At 46.4% G+C, this 21,373-nt stretch overlaps 1 protein-coding gene across 3 annotated transcripts in view; it reads right to left on the minus strand.

Annotated features, from left to right (window-relative positions):
• PITPNM2 (phosphatidylinositol transfer protein membrane associated 2) overlaps nt 1-21,373 on the minus strand; it is a 125,792-nt gene that overhangs the window by 25,285 nt on the left and 79,134 nt on the right. For all 3 annotated transcript variants that reach the window (XM_066561931.1, XM_066561929.1, XM_066561928.1), the window contains exons 6-14: nt 20,947-21,180; nt 14,114-14,437; nt 11,175-11,270; nt 7,953-8,057; nt 7,024-7,094; nt 4,160-4,404; nt 3,512-3,701; nt 2,363-2,482; nt 1,833-2,044 (exon numbers count right to left, since the gene is read on the minus strand). In XM_066561931.1, the coding sequence (XP_066418028.1) occupies nt 1,833-2,044; nt 2,363-2,482; nt 3,512-3,701; nt 4,160-4,404; nt 7,024-7,094; nt 7,953-8,057; nt 11,175-11,270; nt 14,114-14,437; nt 20,947-21,180 (1,597 nt within the window). The remainder of the gene's footprint in view (nt 1-1,832; nt 2,045-2,362; nt 2,483-3,511; nt 3,702-4,159; nt 4,405-7,023; nt 7,095-7,952; nt 8,058-11,174; nt 11,271-14,113; nt 14,438-20,946; nt 21,181-21,373) is intronic.

Consider the following 21,373-nt stretch of genomic DNA (forward strand, 5'->3'; position numbering starts at 1 on the left):
AAATCATGGGGAAAATCATTCCTTGATGGCAGAGGCCAGTGGGCGTTCTGCTGGGGCTGGCTGGGAGAACAAGGTCCAGGGATGGGTGTGAGAGCGATGTTCTGCCGACATGCAGGGGGGGACGAGTGGATCCCTGCTCCCCAGCCTCCTCTGCCCCAGGGACGAGGTGAATTCCTGCTTCCCAGCCTCTCCTGCACCAGGGAGGAGCTGAATCCATGCTCCACAGCCTCTCCTGCACCATGGATGAGGTGAATCCCTGCTCCCCAGCTTCCCCTGCCCCACAGAGCTGAGGGAGAGACATGCAGAGAGAGCTCCTACCGCAGCTCCAACCTGCCCCTTTCCCTGAGGGAATCCTGGTTTTGAGCTCTGGGAAGAGACTAATTTTTAGCCCAAGGTCTAAAGGGAGGTTTAAAGACACATAAAACTCTTAAGAAGTGAAGATGCACAAATCTGTCACCCCACTGAATCACGACAGCTCTTGCCAGGGAGTCACAAGTGCTGCATGTTGGGTGCAGGCAGAGCCCTTCAGAGATGGAACAGGAAGGACCAGCACAAAGCTATTTGGAACAACAAAATGAGCAATCCATTATCCACATCAGGCCCAGCACTTATTCTAAAATAGGTGCAAAAATGCATCAAGATGCCTGCCTGATTTCCTTAACTGAGTCTGTGCCCCTGAGGTCAATAACAAGGAGGAAAATCAGCACATTTTTGCACAACTCATATTTTCCCTGTAATACAGGAGACTGTTTTGAGAAGGCAAGAACAAGAGCCTGATTGCCTTTTATTAACCTGCTGGAAATAGCCAAGAACCTCACTGGGGATTTGTAAATGCAGCTGTCTTTCTGAATATCCTATCTCTGTGCACCACCAACATTCACTTCGATACCTTCTCTCTCCCATAAATCATTTACCAAAGGGCCCTGACATGGCAGGACAACACAAACCCCCGTGCTAAAACAATGACTCCAAGTAGTGATGGAGGGGGAGAAAAGCAGGGGAAGCCTTCAGTACAGGGCAAGAGGAACTTGGATGCAGCTGCAATGCAGGTAATGGGGTTTGCTGTGGGGGACACTGCTCCCCAGTTCCTGGACATGAGAGAAGAGGGATTAAGAGCATATTTACTGCAGTTCCTCCAGGCCTGCAGGAGAAAAAGCTCTGGGCTGTCCAGTTCCAGAGGCTGAAGAAGAAGATTCAGTCAGAAAAATCCTCTGGATTTACAGAAATAATCCCTGAATGACCAGAGGCCATGGGCAGACTGCTGTGAAAATTCCATGGGTTATGTTAACAGACACATTTCTGAATGTCCATTTGAAAAAGGTTAAAAATGTGATACTGGGGGCTTCAACAAATTTGAAACATGTCCTTGGTGCAATGAAGCAGCCATGGCAGGGGACAGAATAACTCAAAATCAGGTTTCAGAGATGCTATAAAATTAATACCACACTGGGTTCCCAGTTCTGCTTCACTGAGTTCCCTTACACGATTTCTCCATTTGCTTTCTGACCTCCATCCCACACTTGGAGCACTGCAGAGCAGCAGCTCCCTGACTGCCTTGGCTGTCACACAACAGCTCAAAGGGCTTCTTGCCATTGCACCACTGATGCAGTAGAGAAGCTGGATTCTCTCAGTGCCACTCAGCAAGAAAGCTGTTAATGTTTTGGGGTTTTTTTGCATATATAACACACCAAAATCGATAACTCTCTAATCTAAATTGTTTTCCTACACCTTGCTTATCACAGGATGACAAAGCAACACTCAGGTTCCACAGATACACCACCCCCAGCTCCAGGACACCGCTGGATCTGCTCCTTCCAAATCTTAAATCTTACCTTGAAAGAAAGGCTTGATGCTGCTTTATCGTGTCCAGCTCATAGGTGGATGAATCACTCCTTTTTCGTGGCAGCTGCTTCTTTGGATCTTCTCCATTGCTACGAGGAATATCAATGTTGCTCCTGCTGAGGTGTCTGCTGGCTTCCAGATTAGAGCCACTGGAACAGTGGCTGTTGTTCACCGTTATCCCAGGAGACAGAAGGTCGGTATCCTGGGATTTGAAATGGATGGATTTAGCTGAATTAAGAATACACCCACATGGTAACACCTCCCTCCTCTCCCTCCCTTCCCCATTTACCCCAAGATCCAGTTGAGGCCAGTACAGAATCTCAGGCCCAATCAGTCCCTAAAGTGTGGGTGATGCTTCACACCAGGGGGTGAAACACCCCTGTTTAGAGCAAACACACCCAAGCTGACACCCATATGCACCTTAGGACATGTCTGCCACTGATAAGGAGCAGAGTCTTTGCTGTTTCAGGCGATCCTCACCCAAAGCAGGCCCTGTGGAGGAGCTGGGGGTCAGCCTTACCTGGACACTCACCACGCTCCCTCGCCGGCTGCTGTTCTGGCTCTCGGACACGGTCTGGTTGCTGTAGCATAAGGCATCAAATCCCAGGATCCCCCCAACACAGTCCCCTACCAAGCAGACCTGAGACAGGAAACAGAAGCAGGGGAGGACAGGGAGGAGGAATAAAAAGGAAATTAAGAGAAGAAGCCCCTTGACTTCAGTTCAGAACTAACAGTTGGACAGAGAGCTGGATCACAGCTGGACAAGCTGGAGTGACAGGATGCTCAGTGCCTCCATCAGTAAAACTGCTCAGCCAGTGAAATCCATCACTGCCTGCAGACTCCCATTCTCTCACACAGCTCAGCTGTCCTGGCTGTCCCCACCAGCCAACTGGAGCAACAGGACAGCAACACAGAGCCCTGATCCTGGTGCTAACTGCAGAAGCCAAGCTGGATCCCCCTTGCCAGCTGCCTGTGCTACCTCAGGGAAGCTTCTGCCCATTTGTATCCCAAGGGGTAAGAGTGCTCTGCCTCCAAGCGTATGAGCAGACAGGCACAGTAAAGCACCAAGATCCCTGGGCAGGAGAGGGCTGGGAAGAAGCTCAGAGTGAATAAACCACATGACAGCAGAGCAGTGTGACAGCTCCTCTAATGCCTGCCCTTGTGGGGCTGGGGAGTCACTTTGCTCAGAGGTGTGAGGCTCGTTTGTGCTCTTTATGAGGTGCAGCAGCTGCACAGCCTCACAAAATAAACCCATGGGTGTACAGCTCCAGCACGAGCTGCTGAAGGTCCTTTAAAGCCAGGAATGCTTAAACAGCCTTGGTTTGCAATGGGGACGAGACCTTGTTTAGTAACAAAGGCAACATTCCTGCTCGGGCAAGGTGTGTCACACTGCAACCTGATGAACTTCACAGCTTTGGAGCTTCATTTCTGAACATTTCTGAACACAAAACTCAGGCTTTGCTTCGAATCCCAAAGGTCCAGGACAGCACACAAGCAATAATCTCTCCCTCTCAGAAAGAAAGGAATGGAAAGCACAGCACTTCCTTATTGCAGCCCAGCACTGTCATATTCCCATCCCTCCTGAGAGATTTATGGCAAAGAGAGTTTCAGAAGGAAATTGCTTCCCTTGTTCTTGCTCTGGCTGTGGCCTGAGCAGCCCCTGGCTCACCTGGCCATTGAAGGAGGTGCCCTCCTGGGATTTGATGAACTCACTGTAGGCCTGGTTGGCTCTGACAATGACAGTGGCCACGGCTTCCTGGTACTGCGGGGAGGACGTGGCGAGCAGGGGGAGCGCGGCGAGGGGAATGTGATCCTGGCTGTTGGACAGGCAGCCCTCGTCATAACTGTATGGGCTGAGGCTGCAGAAGGCAAGAGACAGTGGGAACATGGGGAAAACAACTTGCAGGCAGCACAGTCAAGTGTTGTGGTTCATAAAAAAAAGCCTCAAGACAGAAAGGCCATTTATTCCTCTGTGAATGGGTGAGAGCTTAATAAATCTTTCCCTCCCATCAAACGTAAATCTTCAAGGACAACATACTTACACTGACAGAACAACCTCCAGACAAGGAATTAAATCCTTAGTATTTATTGGATTAATTAGAATAAATCAATCTCAGAACTTGTGCTGCATGATTACTGCATTCACCTCAGCTAAGTATGAAATCGAGATTGAATGCCTGGCTGGTACATTAATAAATGCATTCCCAAAGCATGGTCCGAGCTCCCAGTGCTACATGCAGAACACCTCAGGGAAACAAACAAAACAAAACAAACTCCCAAAACACCCCCACTCCATGATAAAACAGCATCAACTTACCTGGACACCAGGGAAAATGCTTCAGAGCAGATGGCTGGACAAGGGACAAGTTTGATGGCAATGTGTCCCAGAGCAGCTGGGTAATGCACCCTCATCACCGTGTCAAACACAGTTGTGATGGTGTTGACATCCCCTTGCTTGGAGCTCTGGTCACCACTTCCTGAGTCCAGGATGTTCCCTCCATGGAGGACCAGGAGGAGGACATGGATTTTACTTGGCTGCATTAATGGCTGCACTGATTCATCCTAGGTGGGGATGGAAGAGAGGACACAGAAATGCTCATTTTTCAAAGGGGTGTGACTTGTGCCTAATTTATGGCAAATTAATTTATGGTAAAGGTTATTAGATACACCACAGGACAATGCTGAGAACCTGAGTACTCCTTCCAGGTCTCTTAACCTGCACTTGGGCACGCACAAATGCACACACAGCCTTAGTCTGACTTGTTAGAAACAGAAGGAGTGCTGAAAGTAAAAGAAAAAAAACCTGCATAAAATTGTATCCAGGTAAAACATGGCAGCAGTGAAGACATCCTTGTGTATATTAGGGTGGAAAAATACAGAAATAAGTTGTTTTTTGTGGGGTGCTGAGCTCAGCTGAAGCAGTTGGCAGTGAAACACATTCAGCAAAATTAAGAAATGAGATCAAACAGGTCAGCAAGTGGCAAGTTACTGAGAAGTTGTGGGAAGATCAGTCATTGCATGTTTGCCTAACACAGAAGTTATAAATAAGACTTCAGATTTGCTTAAACTGTTGCAAAAGAGGAAATGAAAAAAGTTCATGTCCCCATAACCCACGGAATGGCCAGCATGTGGCTGGGAGACCGCTGCATGAACACAGTGAGGGATTTTAATTTGGCTGCCCAGGTGATTTGCTTATTGTGTTGAAGCAATTCCTTGCCTAAACAGACAGGCTGTAGTTTGGGGGAAGGAGGGAATTGTATCCTTATCATTAATGCCTTGCAGAAGAGCTGTAAGCCCAGTCCTGATGCCCCAGGCAGGTACAGGAGCATCCATGTGCACATCCTGTAACACAACAGAGCAGTAACTATTTTTAATATCTATTTGCTATCAGGGCTTTCAGTGTTTACAGCTCCCACACGGACTCAAATCCTCCATCCTACATCTGTGAGATCTGTGCAAACCCTTCTGTACCTGACCCCTGTGCCAGCAGAGACATCTGAGAACATCCTGAGCAACTCCCTGCTGCCATTGAGAGGGGTAAGGAAAGGATGGAGGGCAGCAGTGTTTTCCATTTGGCAAATTGTTCTAATTCGAGCATCTTCAGTCACCTGTTGTCCTTTGAGCAGCGACTGAGTCCCTGACAGACCTGCTGGTGGGAGGAAAGCATGCCCAGGCACACATTAGCAGCCTAACAACCACATCACATTTTTGCCAGATAATGTTAAAGCTTGTCTTACTACACAGCCCACCAGAAGTATTAAAATTCTCATCCAAGTCTGTAATAACGATTTTTCCAGACCTCCTGCATAAGAACGGCCTTGAATTATTTAGCACCATTGCACTGTATCCATGCTGCTCTTCAAAGCTCCCCTGACTCCAGTTTTAGCACCTGCACAGTGAACCTTTCCCTGGCTGGAGGCACAGGAGGTGCCCTCAGAGCGTCTCAGCACCTCTTCTGCTTCCAGACAAGTGTTTTAAGTGTTCATTTGGAGAACAACATGAGTCACACCAAGCTCAGGTCATGCAGAAGTTTATCAGCAGTGCTTTGGAGGCACCTTTCAGTTCATTACCCTCTGCTCTGAAGGAAGTGGGGAACTGCTGATCAGTTTAAGGGTGGAGGTAACTATTCAGAACTTCCTTGTAAGATCTGGAGCCTCTTAAAACACCTAAATCCTGAACCACCTTCAAGTGAGGGAAGCTTTTAACCTGAAAATCATTGCAATTGGTGGCACAGGAATTTCATACTATTTTAGCAGACAGCTTGTGAACAACTACAAATAACTGTCTTTTTCATCTTGCTTTGAAGTCTGTTCTTTTTCTAAAATGAAGGCAGAAACAGGAGGGGGTTGAGTTTGCACAGCCCTCTGAGGAAGAAAAATTTCCCACACCATCTTGAGCTCCAAGAGAAATCTTAGGGCTGTGACTTGCTTATTTTGAGGTGGCCAGAGCTGTTCCCCTCCCAGCCACCCACTCTCCTCACAGCCCTTGAGCTCTCAGTCTATTATGGAAAAGCCAAACCACCATGAACTTAGAGCCTGGCACAGACAGTAATTCCAGAACTCATGATCTCTGATGGAGCACTCAGACCCAATGCAGGCACCCTGCAAAGCAGCTGCACCAGCGCTGCAGCACAGACAGGCAGCTGCTGAAGGGCAGGATGAGAACAGCCAGCCCGGGGTGTCTGAGCAGGACTCTGAACTGCAGAGAGCTGGGCTGCCTCAGTGGGGTGTTATTTATTTATTATTTTGCCCAGAGTACTGACCCAGGCTGTGCTATAACTGGATTCCAAACACGACTCTGAGCAGCTCCATGCTGTGGGCTACAGCTGAGCGCTGTCCTTTGCACCTTGGTGCTGCAGCAATGTGTTCTCCCACTCCCACATCCACACTTGCTCATCTGGCATTGCAGGATAGCTCTACCCTTGAGCTGCTCTGATCCCCACAGTTCTTTTCCAGCTGGATACCTGATGCTGCCTGCAAACTACACAGCATTTCCTGTATGATGTTCCAAAGATGGGTGAAAAACCCCTTAAATCAGAATTACAGAAGGACACACACAGGTGTTACTGGGGCTCAGCAGCACATGGAGACAAGACACTGCTCACAGCAAAGGGACCCATTTATCCCACACAGAGCCATTCCAGCAGCACAGGATCTCTCTACAAGCAGCCCAAGCACTCACCTCGATGATACTGAGCCTCTCCACGCTGGAGCCAACGTGGTACTCTGCTGATGTCTCCTGGTACAAGTCACCTGGAAGCACAGAGGTGCAAAATGTCAGCACTCCAGATGCTCTTTGGCAAAGACATTCTTCCATAAAGACACTGCTTGTTCCAATGCCTCACATCTCCTTCATTATTCCATCAAATCATCCTCTCCCTCCTTCCTGCCTCCTTCCACCTGAGAAGCCTGGGCAATGCTGGGTCATTTATTTTCCAGCAATTTCTCCTAACCTGGCTAAGAGCTGAGGACATCATTGAGCTCTTCTCTCATTACAGAGATCTGGTACTGCTGCTTTATTAAGGATGGCAACAATGGGAAATCCCTGCACGACTGTCAGAAATGATTGGTTTGTGGGAAAATAAAAGGAATTGCTTGAACTACGCTGGGGAGTAGAGATCTGATGTATTCCTACATCTGTGCCTACACAGACTGACTTTGTTGAAAAAGCCTGAGTGTCACCTTCCACCATGCATCGCTCTGGCTGAGGAGCTACAGCTTCCTTTCACCATTTCATAATGATGAGCAGAAAATAAAACTGAGGCAGGTACAGTCAGGAACAAAGGATGGAGCAAAAGGGAAAGAAGAGCCAGGAGAAATTCAAGTCCTTTGAGACAGAGCTGGGATATTTCATCATTATATGAGAGAATCCTGGCTGTCACACAAAGGAGCCAAACCAATGTGGAAAATAAAAGAGAATCAAAAGCTATCCCAGCTCCCACTGAGCAAATCTCTTCCAGCAGCACTGGACAGTCATTTTTATGCTCTGTCTCAGCTTCTCCCTTTGTGAGATGAGGATAACAAGTTTTACCTTGTTCACAATGAGGCTGTGACAATTGCCTGGAAATACTGTAAAATAGCACATGCAGTTTGTACTTGGAAAAGAATTACCCTGGACATCATCGCATTCCGGGGTTTCAATTTTATCCATCAGATCGTTGGAACTCCATTTGGTTATTTCTTTCGGGAACATTTCCTCATTATCAGACAAGTCCTCTTTAAAAAACAGATTTTTTGAGAGTCACAAACACAGAAATATGTATACAGAAAAGAGCCAAACCCAGAATTTTAAATAAAACCCACAACTCTCTGCAATCTATACACATTTGGATAGCTTAAGTCAAAATAAACCATATACTTTACCAGCTTTTGTTATATAGAAACCAAAGCACCTTTTGAAAAGTAAACAAAATGTTTTAACTGCATGATTTAAACAAACAAAACTCCTAAAACATGGAAAGAAGCAATCTGAGTTTTTAATGGTACCATGTTTGGCCTCTGCCTTGCCATTCTCTCTGATGGTGCCAAAGCAGCCAGAATGCTCCAGCACAGGAGAGGACAAAGCAAGGATTCCCCACTGGGACCCTCCCAGCCCTGTTTGAGGGCTGTGGGGTTTCTCTGGGGGAAGAAGGGACAAGGATCACTGCTGCTCATAGGACCAAACACCTAAAAAGGCAGAAGCAATAAAGGGAATGTGAACTGCCCAGGCTGATTTCCTCAGGAGATGAGACACACATGGATCTGCTTTTTCCTTCCTACCTCAGTATCTTCCAAACCCTGTGGCTCAGTTCAATCATAGTCAATAAAGAATAGGGGTCCCAAAAATATTAAGTTCTTAGAAGTGTAATTAAAAGGAAGAGACATACAAAGGGGAGCTCTCCTTTCTCTCTCTCTCTTTTTTTTTTCCATTGAGGATGCATCTTTTGCTGCTACGATGGTTAAGTGCTTTCTAATTTATTTATACCTCTGTGCTTAGTATGTCTTTCCTGAAAATTTTGGGCTTGTAAATTTAATAAAGAGTTATAAACATAATAAGAGCAGTAATTACAGATGTCTTGAAGATCTAAAAGCTGTAATCTTCAGAGTCCCAGACTAGGATTTCCCCTTTCTTACTGCTGTACAGTTACTAAGAAAATAATTAGCTGGAAGAATCCCACAATGGGGAACAAAGAAAGGTTATGAAATATATTAATCTTTTCAGCAAATCTGAGCAATAGCTTTAAAAAAATGTATGAAGGGCACTAGGTGAAGATCCAAGCAAAGCCTGATTATTTTAGGAGTTTCTATTTCAACTTTGACCATAAAAAGAGAGCAACCTGGAAATTTTGTACCAGCATGCCATTTCCTTTTTCAGCCATGGAAAGAATTTGAGTAAATCCCAATTTCCCTGCACACAGGGGTGTGGAGCTGCCTGTCCAGAGCAAGTGGAAAGCACAGGCCTGTAACACACGTGCTGGCAGAGAATTAAGAGGACGATTGCACTCTAAGCTCCTCCAGCAACTTAATCTAAATATTAAACTTAATTCCTTGAGAGGTCTAATTACAGCCCTTACTGCTGCTCAAGTGATCCCTGAATGGGATATTACTCCCATTATTAGCATTTATTACAGGATAGATATTCGATATTACTGTATTTGTCACTATCTTTACCAGGGAATGAGGGTGAGTGGGAAGCTGGAGACAAGGAATCTTCTGGGACTCAGGTTACGCCCACTGCACTGTGAGGAAATGTGTGTGTGTGTGGATGGGAAGCACTTCTGAGGAACTCTGCTGGCTGTTGACTCACATCCTGAGCCCTGCCAGTTCCCATGGTACCGACCCCGGCAGGATGAGCTGCGAGCGGAGCCTCGTCCCTGCTCACAGACCCGCAGTCTCTGCGGGCCAAGGGGCACCCAGAGGTCCCTCCTGGGGATGGGGCTCTGTTCAGCTGCACACACATGCCAAGGCTTTGACTCATGAGCCAAAATCCCACCAGATTTAGGGACAGACTTTTCAACCCAACCGTGCCGACTGCAGAGGACAAACTGTGCATACACAGAGACTCACAGGAGAGCAGCTGCTTTTACTCTTAGCAACCTCCTGCAAGTATTGCAACAGAGGTGCACAAGGCTCATTTTTGTTAATTCCCCTTCCCAGGCCTGTTAGGAGCATGCCAGGGATTCCCTGGGCTCTGGATCCCAGGCAGAGCTGTCTCCATCTCAGTTTTATTACTGAGTAATTAAAATGGCAAAAAGCGTGTGGATAGCGCCGGTGCCGTTTGGATGACTCACTCCTCTTCCCTTATATGTGAGGGATTTATTGGAGCAATATTTGTTGTAAATGCTAGTAAGTTAATAAATAGTTACACTTAAACTAAGTTGGCCCTTCCTTTTCCCAGCAGGAGACACACATTTATCCCAATTCACACGTGTCCCAGCCATTTCAGCTGCTGTTGTGCAGCTCAGCACACTAACACACCCCTCTCTACCCCACAGTTTGAGATCCATGCCTAAACACTCATGGGAGAACTCTTCTGGAACATGATACTATCAATTTTTGGAGGTTGAACTTCAGCTGAGCATCAGCTTTGCAAAACTGGGGTGTCATTTTTTTAACAACTGCATTTCCCAACTTTATCAGCAAATATTGCACCTCTCACTTCCATCAGACAAGCCAGGAGGAGAGTCCATCTGTTGTCAATAGAGATGGAGCCCTTCAGGCTTAAATTTGCATAAAGTAAAATATATAAAATCAGTGCAGTGGAACAAAGCTTCTTCACACACACATGCACAGAGGAAAAAATATAACAGTATTCTCTTAATACAGATAATCAAAATTACTTTGAGAATTCTGGAATCAACGCTGATTAATTTTGGCACCTGAAGTACCTTGCTGCATTCGCTGTTGGTATTTCTTGGAATGGGAGAATGAGGAGTTAATAAAGGCAAATTTGGGTTTCTTCAGGCCCAGACAGGGCAATTAATCATACCTCTTACTGATTAAAAAACAAATTAGAAAAATAATCAGTCACAGTGAATCATTAGGACACACCCACCGTCCAGTTAGTACTGCTGGATTTCACACACACTCATTTGCACCAAATAAAATACAGCCCCAAGGGGTTCAAGATCCCCTGTTCTCAAACAGCTCAGACTGCAACTGAAATGGTGCTGCATTAATGTAAGAGTCTGCTGGGTGATGCTGGAAGAAGCTGCACATCATGGTTAGAAAGGAAAAGACTTCAAAGCAAAAAAGTCTCAGCCTTTTTCCTGCTCACCCCCCGCCCTTCATGCCTTCCGTTCTCTTACCCCACCATTTCAGGGAAGAAACGATGGTGATTTAGGCTCCACATACCATGTGCATCAAAGAATTCATCATCTGAGCTGTCATCTGAATCCCTGGCAATGCTCTGCATCCTCCACTCGGAGATACTATGGCGCGAGGGACTTGCTGGAAAAAACAAAAAAGCTTTATGCGAAACGCTACATCCACAAGACAGAGAGTTCCCAACATGATCTTTGCTGGAGGAAGAATCATGTGTTCTCCAAGAAAATTCACTGCTGCAATATTAAAAAACACAAAACCCCGATGATGCTGGTGTGATGTCAGTGTACTGCTTTACAGATCCTGTTTGTTTACTGTTGGTAGAACCTGCCAGCAAGATGCTACATTAAAGCAAAGCTGCTTGGATCACTCTTCTGCTATTTTGAATGGCAGCTATTTATAATTGTTAGTAGGACGTGCAAAATCAGCTGGGTTTTAAAGTTTGCAATTAGGAAGGAAGCAGGCTGATTGGAAGCTCTCTCTGTGCCTCTCATCAGCACACAAGCCATGCCTCTGCTTTGCTAACTTTCGGATGGGTAGCTCAGCAGAGCAGCCTGGAGAGGAATAATCTGTTTTCTGGAAGGAAATTGCTTCCACACAAATTGGATTAGAGATCTGTTTAAACTTTAAACTTGAATGATTTAAACAACATGCTATCTGACTACTTCAAAGGAAGCTGCTGGAGCAGCGGTCCTGACAGAGCAAGGAGAAACCCCAAAGTCCTTTTAGTGCTATTTGCCCTCCTGTTCCCACACCTACCTACTCCCTTTCACTTTCGCCTCCAGAGATCTCTGAGCTAAATATAAAGACATTATGGCTTCTTCTTTTCTTTTTTTCAGATATAATTTAGCAACCATCCAGCCCGAGCACTTCTCGGCTGAAGTTGTCTCAGAACAGCTGCCTGCTGAAGGGAGCGCTGTCCAGAGAACGATGGGAGGAAGGGTTTGTCCCCTCGTGCCTGTGACACAGAGCACACGAGGCACTCACAGCAGCCACCTCACCCAGCAAAAACCTGAGGAGACTGACAAGTCCTCATTTAGCATGTACAAGAGCCTGAAAGGCTCCGGTTACTGTGACAGCCGCACAAGCCGTTTCGTGCTATTGTTCCAACAGAGTTGAATATAGAAGTAAAATTCTCCTCATTTCCCACCTGGCTGTCACAAGGATGGAACAAGGATGGAGACCCTGTGCAGAGTCAGGTAATTACAGCTCAGCAGCCCCCAGCACCCACCCTCGGGAGCAGCCAGCGAGGAGGTGGCAGAGCAGAGCTCATTCACGCCCGAGTGACGTCAAGGCACTCACATAATAGCTGCTAAAAATAGAGCACCTAATAACACATGGGAGGGCAACAAGGGTCCTGCCATCACCAGAGGGCTTGCTCGGGTGGTGGAGAAAAGGAAAAGCTTTGGAGAAAAGGCATTTTTTTCAGCTGGAGGTGGCGGTGCGTCGCGACAGCCCTCCTTGCTTCCATATGGTAATGTGCTGCCAGCATGAAGGAGGATTAAAATATCTGTGTGACGTACTTCCCAGCACATCACAATTAATTTCTTTCATTACTTTTCCTTGTAAAAGCTGAGACATTCTGCAGTTGAAAAGAAATTCATGCTTTGCTCCCAGTGAAAACCTTCAAGTGAAATCCTGAGAGGTCTGAAAACTCCAGCTCCCAGTGAACTTGTCAGCAGAGGAAGAGGGGGTTTGTGCAAAGAGCATAATGGGGGATGGGTGCATCAATATAAAATCCTGGTGCAGGCAAAGTAGCCAGTATTTTTATCTTTATGCAGTGATTTATGAAGCATCTGGTAGGTTCTTCCCTGGGGCTCACTCGACTGAGTCATCTCAAGGTAAAACTACTGCTCCTCTCTCATTTGCCCCACGATGAAATCAGTGATGGAGTGGGAAATAAAAATGGAGACTCAGCTCTCAATATTTAGTGCATATGATAGATGGAGAAGCTTCACTCACCCAGATGTTCCTTCCACTGTCACGGGAAGAAATGCTGCCCCTTGGGGTTTTCATGGGTTTTTTTCCCTCTTGCAGTGAGAGCTGCAATTTCCCTGCTCCCTGCAGCACTTGGCTAATCAGAGAGGGAACTGCTGAGGGTTTGAACCTTGTGGCTGTAACTCACCAGGGAGTCACCTCTCTGTACAGAACAGTCCAAAGAAGGGAAGTACAGCAAAATGAGGTGAGTCCCAAGGGAGAGGTGAGTAACGAAATCCAAGCTCAAAGCTGAGTCCTTACAGGGTATCCACAGCAGAGCTCTAACATCAAAATCCTGAAAGCTTCCTGAATGGTGTTTCAAAGGCAATGTACAGTCCCATCAAATCCCAGGGTGAGGTTCTGTCTCCAAGCAGCTGCTGCACACCGTCACCAGGGGAAGGCAGCAGCCCCCATGCACCTTTGGGGTTTCCTGCCTTAATCTCCCCAGTAGCTGATGAGATGTTTCACTGTGCACAGCCCCATGGAGCCAAACATCCCTCCTGAAATGACAGGCACGTGGTGGCACAGAACCCTGGCCAAGGAGCACAGGTACCTGCTGTGACACAGGTATCAATGATAAGCAGATATCCAGAAGGGAACACTATGGAAGAGCCTTAGAAAGCCACCAGTGGCTCCTGAGTAACAAGGACTAACTCTGTGCTGCTGGCTGTCTTTTGAGCCCCAGTGCTGCCAGCCAGCTCCTGCCTGCTTCTCTGCAGTGTTCTTACAGATTCTGTGCCTTTGACATTGGCAACTCTGCCATGTGACACTGAGTCACAGTTATGGGATGACTAGAGACCCTCCCAAACCCAAACCAGGTCACCTGAGAAGACTGAGCCTGCAGCACCAGCAAAGAAGGCCTCTGAGCTAACAGCACTCACAGTACTAACACACATTATCCCAAAGGCACCAGCCACAAGGAGACATGGCCCAACCCCCCAAAAGCCCAACCTCCATGAGTTCAGAAGAGCAAGTCACTGGCAGCATCTTACCTCCCCTCTTTGAAGATCGCGAGGACTTGGAGGAGGTGGACCATTGCTTGGTGAGGGACCTGCCGGAGGCCGCGTCGCTGTTGGCAGAGGCGTCCTCGGTGTCTGCAGGTGACCCCGTGCTGGGCTCCACGTCCTTCTCCCCAGCAGTGTCCTTGACACCGTGCTGCTCTGGGTCATTCTCACCACAGAACTGGGCCATCTTCTGGGCCAGCATGAGCTGGGCCTCCTTCTCCAGCTGCCGGATGTCCTCGATGGTGAGCCCGTACCACTCGTCCTGCCAGCACCAGGCCTGGCGGTGGGCCCGGACCATCACCTTCCTCAGGCCTGCAAAGCCAAAACGTCCCCGTCACCAGAGCTACAAACTGCAGCAACCAACGTGTTCCCTTCCCAAAGCCTCTCAACACCATGGCAGGGACATTACAGAGACATCAGCCTGCAGTGCAGGACCTTCACACAGTCAGGGTGGCAACCTGGTCACTTCATCTACTTTATCTCCTCAATTCTTTCTAATCAACCTGAAATCACTGAAATCAGCCAGTCTTCTGTCACTGGAAGGGGAAAGGGATTCACCTTGGAAAGGGATTTTAACTTGGAAAGGGGTTTTTAACTTTTAACTTGGAAAAGGATTGCCTAATTTTGGATGGAAGATTTTGCCTACCTGCTCCACCAAGGAGGAGCCACACACAGACCACAGTTTCAACTCCCTGAAGTTCTAGAAGTTGCAACATTTGGATCCTGACTTCAAAATGAAATATATTACCAAGTAATAAATAAAAGAAAATAGAAAAAAGAAAAAAGCTACTCATTTTTTTGTTATTTTTTTTTTTAATCCTGGAGAGTTTCAAATCATTCCTTGATGGATGCTGCACAGCCCTCCCCAGTTGTTACATTACAGAAGCACATCCCACATTCCTGTCCTTGGAAACCCGTTTTCTGCACCTGGTTTCTATGTATCAGTAAAACAGCATCACAAATTGGAGCTTCTGAGTTAATGGGATAGAAAGCAAAGTAAGGGAGGGAATAAAGATGCTTTATTTTGCAGATACCATCTGTCTTCTGCTGCAAGAGAAAAATGGAGTGGGTAAAGCCAATTTAAAATATTTCAATGTATCACATATCTGAAAGGAAGAGCAGCCTCAGTATCAACACACAATGCACCTGAACAGGCAACAGATGTTCTCCCTAAGACTTAGACTCACTCACTAACATCATCATCCCCAAGACTTTTAAAACATAATAGTCACTCAGGATTTTCACCAATATTATTCCTTAAAAGCTCAAAACTCCAAACTGCTATTTATTCTTGATGGGATCACAGAGCAGTAATGATGCTTTTAAAGCTTCTCTAAATACTGACCAACTGATCCTCAGGAGCTTTTTTCTGATAATAAACAATCAATTAATATTGCCCCCTCTTTAATTACTAGGAAACTGAGGCAGAGATGGGTTGAAGGACAAGCCAAAAGCCCCAGTGGGATTTGCTGTCAGTGGAATTATGAGAGCAATCAACAGGCTACATTAGAATCATTTAGGTTTTGGGAGCTGCAGATTGAGCTCTCTAAGCACCACCATGAGGAAAGACATCCCTCACAAGCCACTCTCCATCTCCAGGAGCATGGCCAAGGGGGATGGTCCCACCATGTGCAGGGTTTCTGAGGTGCTGCCAGCATCAGGAGCTCCCCTGCTGTACAGAAAACCTTGGATCCCACCACTGTCACAGTTTCTGTGATGTTCTGCCTAAAGATCCAACTTGTTTTCAGCAATCACTTTTTTTGTTTTCTTAAACACACAAACCCCATGTTTTTATATGTTCATCTCCTTCCAGATCTGAGCACTTTATTGTCTGTTCTGCTCTTTGGTCAGTCCTCAATGCCACCAGTCATGCCAAGCCAAGCTGCCAGGAGGAAATGGCCGCTGAGATCAGCAGCTAATGCCACGGACCAGCTCAACCTGAACTTCATTTACACAGTAAGATTAAATCTATCAATATTTGATGTATTTTGCTGACTGACTTTCAGAAGGGAGAGGCAAGTTTGAGCCAGCAGAGTGTGACCTTCTGGGGCAGAGTGACAGCCTTCAGCACCTTAATTCTGTTCGACCTGAGCTGAGATTCAGAGTTATTTCCCCTGCCAGATTACTTTTTGCAGAACTACAGGAGAATGTTTTAGCCTCTTCACCTCCTGTTATGATTGACAACCAGCAGAGCTTAGAAACCAAGATTAAATTTACACCACACCTACAAAGCCAAGAAAACATTCTCTTGCTGTCCCCACCACCCTTTGAACTTCCACACCCACAGCGTCCAATTCCACCTTGCTTGGAACACCTTGAAAACAGACTGTGATCAGACACAAGTGAATGCTGCTCTTATCCCACAGCTTCCCCTGTTCAAGGGCTCAGCAGGCTCCACTCCTGCTCCTGAATCCAGCCTTGATGTATCAGTGCCCCAACTCCTCAGAAATTCTCTGTGCAGAGGCACAGATGCCACCAACCACGTATCTGTCTTTTAATGGACTAACATCACAGGGAACATGAAAACCACCTGCGGGTAAAAAAAAGTCTCTTGAAGTTCCTCTCTGCCTTCTTAGATCTCAAACATCACCTGCACTGCTTCCTGCCAACCCAGAGACCTCCCCATGTGCCCTGCTCACATCCCATTGATTAGACATCCCAAACCACCCTTCCTTAAAGCTCTGCTCCTTTGAAAATAGGATGGCACCACAGGGCTTCAGAGCTGCTGTGCCTCTCCCGCTCCAGGTTAGTTAAGAAGTCCAAAAAATAGATTACTTTCCCAGCATTTGGCCTTCACCTAGAATGTGCCAGCAGTGCTGCATTTCTCTTTCTTAAACACAAGGAGAAAACCTGGGGGAGAATGAGGCTGTGCAGGTACAAAAGAAATGGAAAAATAAAAGTCATGGCTTGCAGAAAAGGCTTCAGTGCTAGGGAAGAGAACTTGAGGGGCTCCTCTGTGCACAGCAGTGGGCACTGAACTCCTGCCCAGCCTGCAGCCTCCCAGCAGAGACCCAGGGAACACAACAAGTGTCCCACACAGCAGCCAGGATCCAGCTACAAATGACTGACCTCCCCTGTCCAGACACTGCTGCTCTCCCTGTGCAATGGAAAAAAAACAAGTCTCAAAGCATTTCTGTATCAGAATCTTAGAGAAAAACAAGTTTTTTATTGGAAAGTGAAAAGGAGGGGAGACACCAGACTCAGGAAAGAGAGTAATTGGGAAAAACTCTCTCTGTCTCTGGAGCAGATGCCCATCAGAAGAGTGCTGAGGGAATCTGTGGCCCAGCTGGCTTTCCTTTTTCTCCCTGGAAGGAGAGAAGGTGTAAATGTGTCCCACTCAGCCACAGAAGTCCCTGTCACACACTGGCCCAGCTGCAGCACAGTTGGAAGTTTGCCTTGCCAGCAGGTTTTCCCCCTCCACCAACATGCCCCAAGCTTATCTGAGCCTCCTTCCCCAGAATCAGAGGAAAACCCCACAGCCTCATCAGACACCTCACTGAGGTCACCCAGCAAAAATGTGAAGAGGTTTTCTGACAAGGATGCAGCTACCAGCTGGTTATCAGTCATTAAGTAGACTATCATTTCTCCAGAGTGCAATGCTTTGTTTAAAAAAACAAACAAACAGTAACACCACACATGCACAAATGTGCAGGCTGAGTTCAGAGCACCCGTCATCATGTGTTGATTTAATTATTGTAACATTTCCCACTGTGCTGTGCAGAAAGATCATCTGTGAAGAGCTGAGCAGGGTGCAAACATTTAAATCATTTGGTTTCCAGCTCACCACCTCAACAACTCAGAGGCTGGTTGAATCCTTGAGGTGCTGACTGCTGTAAATGATTTGTGGTGTTGGACTCCACCATAAAAAAGGAAGTGTAAATGACCATTAGACAAACCAGGGCAGAGAGGTGGCTTCATGTGAAATTAAAAAACCTTTGGTCTGTAGTTCTGGGCCTGTTTTCCAATGTGAAATTAAAGCAGTAAATGTAATAAGAACTCAAGAGAAATAAATCACAAAACCCACCAACAAATTCTGCCCTTAATGCCCTCAATATCCAAACAAAGCAACTGCTCAGATACCCACTGCCTCTGTACCCAGAAGCAACCTCCAAATAATTTTATAATTCACAATTTCCTGACAGCAAATACAGGATGCCTGATTGTCCATGTGCAACACAATTTCCCTGACAGTCCCAAGAGATCCCTTAACCTTGCCAGTACAATCCAACCCAAGGCCACCTGCAGTCACACCTGGTTGCTTCCCTGCCCTCCCTTGCTCAGAGCCCTCACAAAGAAAAGCCTGTGGTCACATCCACATCATGCCAACAGCAACCTGCCTCCCCTTGGAAAGACAAAACTCTACCTTTGGGATCCAGTGGGCAGTGCATGAACTGAGTCATTTGAGTGCTTTAGTGAAGCCAAAGTTCTGCAAAAGAGCTTTCAAAAGCCACTTCACCACAGTGCAGCAATTTGGGCATATTTAGCCTAGGACACAGTGGCTTAGACAAAGCTCCAGTTACTGGGATGGAACACACTTTGCCACAGTATATAATTAATAACCCATACACAGTCAACACACTTGTTTAACAACAAAAGACTCAGAGCCCACATGCACCATTAGGAAGCAAGTGGGAGCAGAACATTATGCAGTGCCAGTCCAATTAAACTTAAAATCTATGGGAAAGGAGTAAAAAAGCATACAAATATTACAGCCAAGCAGACTAATAGCCCACAATCACAATTTTAGTCTGTGTCTCAGGCTGTCAAAGCACTGAGTAACTGTCCAATTAGTCATGGGAAAGAATGGCTGCTGCACTCAGTACGAGTGAGAACGTTTCAACACCGGCCCCCAGAGTTCCTCCCTCTGTGCTCAGCAGCCCTTCCACACTGCACAAGCCATCCATCACTCACCTCACACCTGCTCTTTTTTCAACCCATTCTCTAATTTTAGTTTGCTCCACTAAGCGTTGCTTCCCATTGGGCAGAGTTTGGATCTTGCTGTTTGTTTCCTTGCTGGCTTGGTGACCCTGCACAGGGTGGGCTAATTCCCCAGGAAATGAAGTTGCTCGAGTTGGGAACAGAGGAACCAGGAGGAAAATGCCAAGGGAGAAGGGGCTGACCCAGCACAACGACTCTGGCTCCTGGGAGCCTGGCTCACCATCAGGTGCACACTGCACAAAGTCTCCAGCTGCTTTTGGCCACCAGCTGGAAGCCCCCACACAGGGATCTGCACCTAAGCCTGGTCAGTCCTGTTGTAACCACATCTCTCCTACTTAAACATCCTCATGCATTGTGGCTTTGGTACAAATGCTGTGGCACTTTGCCCACTCATGGCTTCCCCACAGCTGTCCCAGGGCAGGGGGAGGCCACACAGCTCCTGCAGATGCCCCAAGCTTTTACTTCCACTTTTCACTCACTCTACTTCATCTTGCCTAAAAGACTTCCCTGATTTTGTGCATCTTAACCACTTTGAAAAACACTATTTGCCATCTTTATAACAGGCTGGAAAAGCTTTTGAAAGGCAGACAATGAGCTGGCTCTGCTCTGTGCAAAGCCTCAATCAAGAGGGAAATGGCAGGCAATCTTTCACAGAATACAAAAGCAATATTTCTAAGGGACCACAGTTAATCTATGCCAAACACCTCTGAACTGGAAGAGTCATGTGCTCCTTTTTCATTTAACAGATACAATGGAGTTGTTATTCTGCCTCTGTGTTTTCCAGCATACACTAAATTAACCCATGTCACTGAAACACCAAGGGAGTTCAGTGCAGAGAGGCACTTGTAACACAGCCTACAGCAGGAAAAGCCTCCATCCCTGCCCAAAGAAAAGCAAAGGAGCTGTAAGAAAACAACCTGTGAGCATTCAGAGAGAGGGGCACACTATTCTCCACTGCTCTATCAGTGTTTTTCACATTAGCTCGCAGGAGCAATGTGACTACAAAGAGCTTGAAAATTACTTATGCTAGAATCAGGCACTTCATGAAGACTTGCACATCAAAAGCAGAGTCATAGAGGTCATGCAGGAGGATCTACAGTGCACTGGAAGGTGGTAGCATCCTCTACACACCCTTTTTTTTTTGGCATTTTCTTTGCCAGAGGACAGCCAGAGCTCTGCCCTTTCAGATGGGATCACTCCTTTAAAACACTATTTAGGTTTTCCACTTGGCCATTGAACCAGTCATTTGTGGCAAGGCTCACAAACTGTATCAAGTGTTTTATAGATTTTCTGCAAAAAATAAATTACTGCCAGCACCTGTACTGTCTCCACTTAGTTACTCCCAGACACATCCAATTCCTCCTTAAAAGCCCTGACCTAACAATGATGCATCCATCAAAGAAGGACATTTACTCACAACTCAGAGCCACACAGAGATCCACCAGCCCTGTCACAAGGCAGGTAGAAACTAGGGATGCTCCAGGGAGTGGTTTTCTGGAACCACTCAGGATGCTGAAGTGAAGCTTATTTCTTTAGGCAGCCCTTCAGGATGGATTTTGGTCACAATAAAGAAGACTGGCAGAGTTTAAAAATGATCTGGCAAGTTTATCTTTAAAAAAAATTTAAAAAAGGAGAATGCAAGATGTTGCCTACACAGGACTTGAAACCTTTTCAGTGGGTTCACGTGGTTTGGATTTGTACATACCACGATTATAAGTGACAGAATAACAGGATTTTTTCTGAGCTGACCCACAGAGTCATCAGACCTGAGAATCTCTTCACAGATGTGTCTTGGAATGTGATGCATTGCACAGACCTCACCTTCATGTTTCAATTCAGTGCCAACATTAAGGAGTGAAGTCTGCAAGGGCAGAAATGCTCACCAACATCGTGGATAAAGCGCTCGATTTTCGACTGCATCCCCCAGTATCTGAACTCCACTTTACACAGTTTGTATGCACACATGATGGGATATTTCCCAGGGTTGTTCTTGTACTCTTGAATCCAATCTTCTGAGAGGGGTCCTCTTTTAGTCTTCACTGATTTATACAGCTTTGGATCCTCCTCAGCTTTGTATTCATTGGGAGGGATAGGATCTTTAACAATATCAATAGGATCTATAGAAAGAGAACAGAAACAGTTAGATGTTTCCTCTTCCTGAGCAAAACGTGAAAATATAATTTTTCATGAGTTATTTCTGTTTCAGTAAGTACCAGAAGCATTAGAGCAATTTAGTTTCTTTTTAGTTACACTTAAACAACTGATATTTAAATTGTTTATACACTGCTGCTGGGCAGAGATCGGCTCTGC

This window comes from Molothrus aeneus, chromosome 18 (genome assembly GCF_037042795.1).
Source record: "Molothrus aeneus isolate 106 chromosome 18, BPBGC_Maene_1.0, whole genome shotgun sequence".
In the NCBI taxonomy this organism is placed as follows: Eukaryota; Metazoa; Chordata; class Aves; order Passeriformes; family Icteridae; genus Molothrus; species Molothrus aeneus.